General features: G+C 35.3%; 1 protein-coding gene across 1 annotated transcript; it reads left to right on the top strand.

Moving 5' to 3' along the window:
* The first annotated feature begins 2,828 nt into the window (after positions 1 to 2,828).
* LOC105542793 (olfactory receptor 14A2) lies at positions 2,829 to 9,923 on the top strand. Its single transcript, XM_011984469.1, has 2 exons — positions 2,829 to 2,870; positions 8,831 to 9,923. Exon 2 carries the CDS (start codon positions 8,850 to 8,852, stop codon positions 9,792 to 9,794), a length of 945 nt encoding a protein of 314 aa, XP_011839859.1. The 5' UTR covers positions 2,829 to 2,870; positions 8,831 to 8,849; the 3' UTR covers positions 9,795 to 9,923.
* Positions 9,924 to 11,531: the final 1,608 nt, after the last annotated feature.

Below are 11,531 nucleotides of genomic sequence, written 5' to 3' on the forward strand. Positions count from 1 at the left end.
GGAGGAGAGGCGAGGGGAAGGGAGGGGAGGGGAGGCCTATATGGAATCTTCAGCTCCGGAAAATATTTCTATTCTTGAGTAAAATCAATAGAAGCAACATTCATAACAAAGGCTGGTGAGAATGCTTTCCCAAACAGTTCTACATTTGTTTAAAATAATTTCAGAAGATAAGAAAATAAAAATGAAATGTCTAAGTAATTGAGGACTTCTTTTCACAGTTTTTGTTCAAAGAGAGCTCTAGTTTTCAATTCTTAGGGAGATCTAGTGAATGCTGCAAACAGTTTCCTATAGCTTACTGATTCCTGCTTCAAGACCCCAGCTCCCCGGGTTAAACTCACAATGATTTCGATTGACCATTTCTGTCCTCTACGTATCAGTATTTGTTTCTTTTGTGCAGTCTCCAAGCTCTGCTTGATGTCCTCTGTTTCAGGCACTTCATTCTCTATGAAGGAGCAAGGCTTTTAAAGCAGCTTTAAACAGACTTTCATCGACTACATGGGACTCTCCCCGGAGGTCACACTTTTACTTGTGCTTATATTTTATTTCATAGGATTAAAAGCCCTGGAGACCCAGCTCTTCACTCCCACCTCAGATCTGAGAGGTGATGCCACTACCTTTTCCTCCAGTGAGACAGAAAAGGAGATCTTTCTGGGTCTCAGGAGAATAAACCTTTATTTATTGCATCCATAATATGTGACTAGTGGATCCTAGACATTCATTTGCATGTAACAACTTAAATTTAGGTGTGTGTACACAGAATCGTTAAATTGAGTGTAATAATCTCAGTCCAGTTTCAACTGAGAAGGACACTGGGAGATGCAGTGCTCTGACTTTGGGGTCTGTAACAGGGATTTGTTTAAGTCCTTGAGCCATCACAGTTCTCTTGCATCTTTCTTTTCCCCTCTCACCATAGATTTAAGCCTCCAGTGAAGACAGCATCCCTGCAGATTCTCACAAATGACTAGAGATGCCTGTATAGAAAGTTTCCAAGAGCACCGAATTTCCAACATCAGTTTCATTCTCAAGTGATGCCAGTAGCATCCTCGTGAGCATCCTACGAGTTCAGGCTTCTCTCTTGGAAGTGGCAACAAAATGAAATTCAGCAGAGTCTTCTCCAGGGTTGGGATGAGGTGCAGTTTGTTTTCAGATTTTGATCTTGTAATATTCTTGTTATATTCACAGAATTTCCAGTTATTTTCTCATTAGTTTGCTTTGAATGACTGACTTTGTAGATACCCTGGTGGACACAGCCTCTATGCTGCCTAGAGCTTGTTGCTGTCATCCAGCAACCTCTTGTGGACACCCCACGTTCATCACGAAGTTGATGTTTAGATTAGACCTTCTTCATCATTTTATGACATTTCATAAGAGACATATGACACCCAGCCCCATAGGACACCATTATCTACATTTTAAAAATTAGCTTACCGATTTTTAAGTCATTCCTAGGGATTTTGACAGGGACTGAATCTAGATTCAGTAGATCTAGAGTGGTAGATTCTAGATTCAGTAGTTCTAGAATCACAGTGTAGAAAACACTGTAATTGTAGCAACACTGAGTATTTTGAGCAATAAAGATTGTATATTCCTCCATTTCTAAGTTTTTAAAAGATTCTCAGAAACATTTTGTTATTTTAGTACACATCAGTACACAAACCCCAAGCTCATTTTGTTAAATTAATCAGTAAATACTTCATGAGTCTGATCCAAACCTGTATTTGTTTGTTCAGGCTGCCATGACAAAATACTACGGATGGGGTGACTGAAACACACCGCCGGTGAGTGGCTGTTTCTCACCATTCTGGAGGCTACACGTCTGAGATCAAAACGTCAGCTGCCTTGGTTTCCTCTGAATCTTCTCCTCGCACTGCAGATGGACGCCATCTTGCTGCCTCTTCCCATGGTCGTCTCTGTGCACGCGTGCCCCCAGGGTCTCCCTGTGTGCCCTAATCCCTGTTCTTACAAGGCATCAATAAATTTAGATGGGGGACCACCCTAAAGGCCTCACTTTATCTTAATAAGTTCTTATAAGATTTTTCTCCAAATACAGTCACATTCAGAGGTATTGGAGGTTAGGACTTCAACAGATGAATTTTGGAAGGACACAGTTCAAACTGTAACATAATATAAATGGTATTGCTTTTGCTTTCCATTTCCATTTGTTTTTTTTTTTAACACCATGTCACAGACTGATTTTTATCATGCAACCTTCTTAACTAACGTAGTAGCTCTAGTGGCTGTTTTGTAGATTTTTCAAAATTTCTATGTAGATATTTATTTTGTGAGGAAAAGTTGCACTTCTTCATTTTCTTTTTTTTTTTTTTCCCCTGACATTTTTTCACTACTTGGCACTAAATAGAGGTGTTGAGAGAATAATCCTTTTTGATCCAGATCTATAGAATAAGCATTCTGGCTTTCAGCATTAACTATGATACTAGTTGCAGGGATTTGTCTTTTGTTCATTTTGTTGGCTTTTGTTTTTGTTCTTCTTGGTTTTGAGTTAGCAGACAACTTATTCAAAAAGACTATTGCAATAGAATTTCCCCAAACATGATACCTGTAGTCATCTAAATGGTCAGGCAGAAAGGGCTTTTGTTATATAGGGAGAGTGAGGAAGGCTAGAGAGGACATGGAGTGGGGGAGTAGAATGAGCAGGTAGCATGATTGAACAGACAAACAGGAAATGTCTTTCCTTAAGGTTCAGAAGGTTTGTAAAATAGGAATGGTTCCATAGTCCAATGCATTTCTTTGGTTTTTGTTTCTTTTCAGATGCCTTTCATCAGTTTAAGAGGTTACCTTCAATACCAGGTTACTGAGGATTTTTGTCACAAATTTCTTCAAATCTTTCAAATCTGTTTTCTGATAATCAGGTAACTGTATCTATTCATTTTTTTGTCTTTAGTCTGTTATTATGGAAACTAATCCTTAAATCTAGAGAGACAGGTGAATATAGAGAGTCACAGCTAAGATCTGCTAAGTAGGAATGAAAGCCACAGAAATAATAAACTGGAAGGGTCATAAGTTTTGATGAATTTCCGAATGCTCTCAGGATGGTGTGAGAGTAAGAAACTCCTGAGGGCCACAGTCTCAGGGTGACCTCGTACTTTCATCGGTTTTATATCTAGCAACCCCACTAAGGTTCTCAAATAAAAAGCCAAGGAAGAATCCTTCCTGGATTGCCAAAAGGGTGGAAAAAGTAACTATAGCATGCCCAGAGCCTTCCCAGATCAAAGGACCACTGCAGGCAAAAAGACCCTACTACAAGCATATCCTGCCTGGGGGAAGGGCGGGCTGAGTGTGAAAGCCAGACTTTCAGACTTGCTTCTTCACTTAGCAAAATGCATTCATCTATGTTGTTGTGTGGATATCTCATGACTTTTTACGCTGATTACCGTTCTACTGTATTGTTGAAGTATACTTTATCCACTCACTTACTGAAGGACTACTTAGATTCTCTCAGTTTTGGTAATTATAAATAAAACTTCTATAAGCATTTATATGCAGGATTTGTTTGGGCATAACTTTTCAAATCACTTGGGTACGTACCAAGGGACCAAATTACTAGGTCATTTGGTAAGGCCATGCTGGGTTTTGCCAAAAGAGAGGTTTTACTTCCAAATAAGAAGGACTAGGAAAGAGGTCCTCAGACCACTCTTTTTCTCCAACAGAAAGCACATGTGAAACCTAAACACAGTACAAAAAAACACCTGAATAAGTGCTGGCAGACTGTGGCCAAAGTTTTCTGTTCACTTGGAGAAGTGTCATAAGGGCGCTTAACCATTTAGTTTCCTCCATCACAGTTTTCAGTGTTGGGATTTGTGCAGTTTTCACAGCAACACAACAGTGGTGAGCTTATGATGCTGGCCAAAATGGATAGAGATAGATCTTTTTTTTTCTGGATTAGGGCTCCAGAAAAGAGAAGCCTGGGGACTATAAATCTGAGTAAAGAGATCTTTAAAGTAAAATACAAAAAAAAAAAGTTAGGTCAAACCCTTTCTACCCACATCTCTGGCTTACCCCTGAATCACACATGCACAGAAAGACCGAAAGATATTCAGCCATACCAAGATCTGAATGAAATGGAAGCTACTACAAATGAAACAAAAATTGTAGTTCAAGACCAATCAAGAAATGGCTTGTTAACATGTAGAAATAATACTCACTTAAAATAAAATGTAGAATCTCTACAATTCAGCATTCATAATATTCAGGATAAATTCTACCTATCATATGAGGAATCTAGAAATTAAACCCATTAAGATGTGAAAAGAAAATAAATCTAGGCCAAACTCAAGATGAACCAGATGCTGAAGCAAACAGACAAAGATACTTATATTGGTCATTTGTCTCAATTAAGAAAAAAAATGTTTTCAATACATGTGAAATCTCAGTATACAAATGGGATTTCTCCACAAAGAAATAGAAACATTTTAAAAATAACCAAATAGAAATTATAAAATTGAAAATTTCTATTTCTGAAATTAAAATTTTACTCAGGGAGTAAGCAAATTGAAGACAGAGCATATAAATTATATAAGCTGATGAATTGGAAGGAGAAAAAAGAACATGCCAGAAAAAATAATTATAGATATAATGGCCAACATTTTTTGAAATCTGAGGGAAATAGAAATCTGTAGGTACAAGGTGCTAAAAAACACCAGTCAGAACACAAACAAAAATAAATAATAATAAAACTATTGAAAGCAAAGTATAAGCACCAATCTTTAAAGCAGCAAGAAAAAATGAGTAATATATTACATAAAGGGAAAAACTACTGTGAATAATGAATGACTTCTCATTAGAAATGGTGATTACACAAAGAGAATAGAAAAACATCCTCAGCATACTGAAAGGTTGAAAGGTTTGGAGGGGCAACTATCAATCAAAAATTTTATGTCCAGCAAAAATAAAATTGAGAATGAAGGAAAAATAAAGATAGCACTAGATTAAAAAAGACTAAAAGGAATTTTTTGACAGTAAAACTGCCTGTAAGAAATACTGAAGTAAGATCTTTAGAATGAAATAGATAATACAAGAAATATACTGAAATACTAAAAAAAGTTAATAGTATCAGACATGGTCATATATGGGGCATGATAGTTAATTTTATGTGTCAATTCGATTGGGCTAAAGAGTGCCCAGGTAGCTGGTAAAACACTATTTCTGAGTGTGTCTATGAAGGTGTTTCCAGAAGAAATTAGCATTTGAATAAGTAGACTGAGTAAAGAAACTCACCCTCACCAATGTGGAGAGGCATCATCCAATCCAATGAGAGCACAAATAGAACAAAAAGGCAGAGGAAAGGTGAATTCACACTCTCTCCTTGGGCTGGAATAGCAACCTTCTCCTGGCCCTCCAACATCAGAGCTCCCATTTCCAAATATATATATTTTTTATCCAGTTGGTTTTGTTTCTCTGGAGAACCCTGACTAATACATGTGTAAATGCCAAAGATATTATTTTACAAGAAAGAGTGCATTATCAATTATAAGTAGAGTTAGAAAAAGTTAAGTATGTATAGTTTCTCATTCCTGGGGCAGCTACACACAACAAAAAGCAGCTAGAAAACAAAATTTTAAAAGAAATTTTTAAAATTATTCAAATAATCACTGAAAAATGGCAGGAAAGAAGAAACGGAGGAAAAGAAAGAGGAAATAAAACAGTAAAAAACAAAAATTATCTGGCAGAGATAAATTTCAAACGGTGGTTTAAAGTGTTTTGTAGCCCCAGGGTTAATTTTAATTATGGCTAACAGATGTTGGGTGCAGTTATGCAGAGTAGAAATAGGCAGGTTATGTATGACTAAAACATGTGAGGTTTTTCTGCTATGTTTGAATCAACTGATGTGTAAGGATTTGAGTTCAGTGTCATCAGCGTTTGAGCTAACTGTCACAGCCTGCTGCGAAGAAGTAAACTACTTGAGGGCCAATCTACAGGAGCCACCTTTGACTCATTTATATGATTCCCTGAAGATGTACCTCCTGTAGTTTAATAAATGTTCACAAGGTTTCCATTTGGCAGCTTTGTTTATAACGACAAAATTTTGAAAACTAAATACCAAAACATATAGTAATTGTTGAATAAACTATTACCTTTATTTACACTGGAGTATTCTTCAACCATGAAAAAATAATGATAATGAAGGCAGTTTCCATAAACTGTATCTAATGTTTGCCAGCATTTATTACATTAAATAATCAAATGTAAGGGAGTATACTTCGCGTGCTATAAGTAACAAGAAAACATGAGCAAATCCTTTTTTGTAAAATTGAAACATACGGACAGTAAACCAGTAAACCCTGAAATTGCTTTTCTGTAGATCTCGAGCAATGGGGTGGAAAGGATAGAGAATGACATTTCATTGAGAATAGTATTCTGTGGGGTTTTTGTATGTATTTTTACTTCAGAGAAGCATATTGATTTTTTACATATAAAAGCTGTCAACAAAAGGACAAAAAGCTTTAAAATTAAATGCAAACCAAATCAAATGAAATAACTATACTTCAAATGAAAAACATAACCATGTTCAAAAGAAAATAAAAAGAAACCATTCTAAGTAACTTAACCATAGGCTTAATATAAACTCTTAGTCTAAGGGGGAATAGAGCTATAAGCAAATCTATGTTATGTTGGCTTGTTGTATGTTTCAAGAGTCTTCATTTTTAGTGAAGTGCTCAAATAATTATTATACAATCGATTACATAGTTTGGTTACCACTGTCCTATAGCCTATAACTCTATGATAAGTAGAATTAAGGGAATATTTGAGTACTTTATTATTTTTCTGCTAAAAGACTGAGTCATGTCCTTAACAGTGTATTTCAGAATGTGTTCTGGACCTACGTTGCAAACAGTTGTTTCCTCCCTACAGAAAACACATGTGATTATAATGCTAATGGTCTTAAGAGATAATCACTTAACAAGGTGATTCAGAAAATATTTAAGACATTTTTCTTTAGGGAATTCTAAAGTATTAGCCACGTGCCTTAAAAATAATTTGTTGCAGTCCCTTTGACTATAGAAGTTTCCAAATTATGTCAAATTTGAAATAAAAGAAAGGCAAGTAGCCTTCCTCTTTGTGGTACTATGCATCCTTCCACGTGAAGAAACTCCCACAGCTTTGCAGAGCTCTTCAAGTCTTTTATCAAAAGTCTAGAGATGGAACCATGTGCTATGTTGACACGGAGTTTATGAAGGAAGCTAGACGTTTTGTTTTCATTTCAGGTAATCAACTGACAAATTAAATTTTTTATTCTGGGAGAAATATTTCTACTATTGTGTAGATGTGATGGAATTATCTCCTTAAGGACATCTGATGAGTAATCCTGTGTCCATGTGGTTGAAGAATTGGAATTATTATACGGTATTAATTTCAAATTTCTATTGGTAAAATTTTAAAAATCTTGTAGATATTAAGGAAATTTAGGGCAGACCAAAAAACAATTAAATTTAATGGCCAGTTTCTTTATCCTTCTTCCTCCCTTTTGTCCTTCCTTGTGTATTTCTCCAGACTGACCATTGAAGCTAATAAATGTCTTCAGAATTATTTAATCACTCTACCACATTTTCCAGGTTCACTGTATACTGCTTCTCCACATGTGATCCAAATGTCCATCACCTTTACTTTATTTTTTAAGCTTCTCTTCCTAAAGCATCTTCTCTACAGATCTTTGACCTGTATTTCTTCTCTTCATTTTGTTGTCAGCCCCCAGGTCACCCACATAGAAAGCCCTTTCATCTGGTTAATCTCTAAAATAACACCTTTATATTTTCGTAATGCCTGCCCCAATCTGAGTTTATCTTGTTTACTAATTTATTTGTTCTTTTTCTGCCTCCTCCCATTAACAGCAAGCTCCTAGGAAAAAAAAAAAAAAAAGTTGTATATTTTTTAAATCTCTACCATCTAGTTTGATGTCTGATATATATGGAACATTTTTCTGATCTTTTCAATAAAGAATAAATAACTCTACATCAGTAACTAATAATTGAGGGAAATATTTTAAACACTGAAAGAAGATATTTGATAGCTTTACAAAGTAAATTATGGAAAACCGACCATGATCAAGAAAAATTATTCAGTTAGGATGGGAAAGCCATTTTATCATGGTGCCCTGTTAAAATTCCTTTATACACAAATCAACCACCCTTATAATGATGTGGCTTTAGTACACATGTGCACATTCAAAGAACATGAAATTTTGCTAAATAATTCATTTTTTATTTCTACACTAATGAGATATTCATTATGTTAGAATTGTATGACCTCAAGATAATACAAACATTGAACAACAAATCCTAGTTTATTTTTCCTTGCTTACTATCATTAGAATAGAGAAAGTTATTTACCTATGTGAGATTATTCAATACATCTGTAAGTGTGACTTTATGTTTGTAACATCACATAATTGATATTTTGCACCTGTGTAGGATATTAGGGACACTAACACAATCTAAAGACATGGGCCTTTGGATTGCTTTTCTGAAAGCAACGGATTCATCATGAAGCATGGCACAATAATAATTTGATGCAAATTCTCAGTGGGTTGGAAAAGCTTCTGTGTTTAGTCAAGTTATATGTGTCTTGTAACAAATTAAGTTGGAGGCTATAGGATTAGGTAAAACTCTTAGAAAGTCTAATGGAATTTGCACATTACTCATGGAGTTTATCTTAAAAAATGAACAATGAAGTTTTAAGTAAGTGGAGAGCCATTTTAGGTAGACTTCTTTCCACTGAATATTTTTGTATATCAATATGACTCTTGCTAGTCTCTATAGATTAATTTTTTAATTTTTTTCTCCTTTTTTTTTTGCATATCTTCTCACCTTGACAGGCACTGAAGAGAATCTAGTATGGCCAATGTCACCTTGGTGACAGGATTTCTTCTTACGGGGTTTTCCAATGTCCAGAAGCTGCAGATTTTATACGGTGTGCTCTTCCTACTGATTTACCTGGCAGCCCTAATGAGTAACCTTCTCATCATTACTCTCACTACCCTAGACATAAAGCTCCAAACACCCATGTACTTCTTCCTGAAGAACTTATCCTTTTTGGATGTCTTCCTGGTGTCTGTTCCAATCCCAAAATTCATTGTCAACAACCTAACCCACAACAATTCCATTTCCATTCTAGGATGTGCCTTCCAGCTACTTTTAATGACTTCCTTCTCAGCAGGTGAGATATTTCTCCTCACTGCCATGTCCTATGACCGCTATGTAGCCATCTGCTGTCCCCTGCACTACGAGGTAGTCATGAATACTGGCATCTGTGTGTTAATGTCAAGTGTTTCCTGGGCCGTTGGAGGGCTCTTTGGTACTGTGTACACAGCTGGCACATTTTCCATGCCTTTCTGTGGCTCCAGTGTGATCCCACAGTTTTTCTGTGATGTTCCTTCATTACTAAGGATTTCCTGTTCTGAAACACTCATGGTAATTTATGCAAGTATTGGAGTTGGTGCGTGTTTAAGCATTTCTTGTTTCATCTGTATTGTGATCTCTTACATTTATATCTTCTCCACTGTACTGAAGATCCCTACCACTAAAGGTCAGTCAAAAGCTTTTTCCACATGCCTCCCCCATCTCATTGTTTTCACTGTTTTTATCATAACTGCTTATTTTGTTTATCTTAAGCCACCTTCGAATTCACCATCTGTTATTGACAGGCTGCTCTCTGTGATCTACACTGTGATGCCTCCAGTATCTAACCCTGTAATCTACAGCCTGCGGAACGATGACATGAAACGTGCTCTGATAAGGTTGTTGCAAAACACGTATGGCCAGGAGGCTTACTTCATTTAACACTTTCAAGTTCTGTCAATGATACAGTACCTTACAGATCACGAGAAACTTTCCTTATTTTTAACTTTGGAAAGACCTAAGAAAAGAAAGCAACATACATTATTTTTTCCCTGAAGAAATAAATACTCAAGAGCCTAACTGATTATTTCTAAGGTCACTTAATTGCATTACATCAGGATAACATATAGTGTTAGGGTAATCATTTGGTATTCTTCTATGACAAAGCATTTCTGCCTTTGTATTATAACTTTCTGAATGAATTGGTTCTGTTTAACATGATGCTTTCATCTTTGGTCTCTTAATAACCTATTTTCTCTATTTTATTCACTGAGAACAAATTAAAAATGCTGAGGTGATTCGATGAGTACAGTATAATGCATTTGCACTACCCAGATAAAATTCACAGAATCTAGCTAGTGTTGAGCAAGAACAATACTAGGCAAAAATAACACAGGAAGCTAAGGCCATTTTAGAGGTGTGCCCAGATATGTAAACAGTCCTCAGGACACCTAAAGCAGAGGTGAAAAGACATGTCTGAGCCAAGGTCTCCTAGGCAAATGGTGGTTACCCAGTAAATTGTATTTCCAGAAAGAGACCAGGCAGAGTTCCCAAGGTCTAAGAACTGTGTGTTTCTATGTGTCTACATGTCTATAATTCAGAAAGGCCTTTACCTCTCCCTGTATAAAGAATAATATTTTAAATCTGATTCTGAACAGAAGCTTGGAAATGTGTTAAAATGATTGCACAAGTCATTCAGTTGTGATACACTTCCTTTGGTTTAACCACTAGTGTCTACAATGTGAAATCTTTTTCTTTACCTTCTATATAACCCTCCCTAGAGAATCTGTGTCTTATTAGAATAACTTTCTGAATTTTATATTGACTTTGCTATGTTCTTATTTATCTAAGAAAAAGTACAAATGTTCCTAAGATTGTTCTCAATCATATTGTCCTCTTTTTTCAATCATGTTACTAATGTTTTATTGTCCCTTGAATTAACTAGATGGCCAGGTATTAATTCTGAGTCACATATTATCTTATTTAATCATGTCCCAAATATCCTCTGACAGCTATGTTGATTTTTACCATACCAGAATAAGATGCTAAGAATATAAATAAGGTTAAATTAAACTTTCATGATATATCTTACACATAAAATTTCCTTTAAATTCTACCAGAGGGAAAATCACACAATTATTTGTTCTTTCCCTTTAAAGAAAAAATATATGCTAAATATAAATAGATTACTTTGACATGTATATCTACCTATTGTCAGAGTTGAGTGGGCAGAGTTATAAAACAGAAAAGACTGTTACCCTACCCTCAGTTAAATTATATTGGTGAAATGTTTTTGGTTTAAATATTTAAGAAATTACATACATTGTGGAAAATCTGTTGAGATTTTTCAGTGTCCTCCCTTTTGTTTTTTAGTAGCATCTGATATTTTATAATTATAGTCCTCTTTTTCTTATACTTTATTAGTTTTATTGATACACAATAATTGTATATATTTATAGGGTACATAGGATATATTGATTCAGGCATATAATGTATAATAATCAAATTGGAGTATTTGTGTTTTTCTTTGTCTGCCTGAATTATTTCAATAGAGTTGTCTTCAAGTTCAAAATTTTTTTCTTCTACTTAATCTAGTATTTTGTTGAAGCTCTCAATTACATTTTTATTCCATTCATTAAATTCTTTAGTTCCAGGATTTCTATTTGTTCTTTTTATGGT

Source organism: Mandrillus leucophaeus, unplaced genomic scaffold, assembly GCF_000951045.1.
Source record: "Mandrillus leucophaeus isolate KB7577 unplaced genomic scaffold, Mleu.le_1.0 Scaffold2680, whole genome shotgun sequence".
Lineage (NCBI taxonomy): Eukaryota > Metazoa > Chordata > Mammalia > Primates > Cercopithecidae > Mandrillus > Mandrillus leucophaeus.

Bases quoted from the DNA above. Each gene is read 5' to 3' on its own strand.
- LOC105542793 (XM_011984469.1), top strand. From the start codon at position 8,850: ATGGCCAATGTCACCTTGGTGACAGGATTTCTTCTTACGGGGTTTTCC.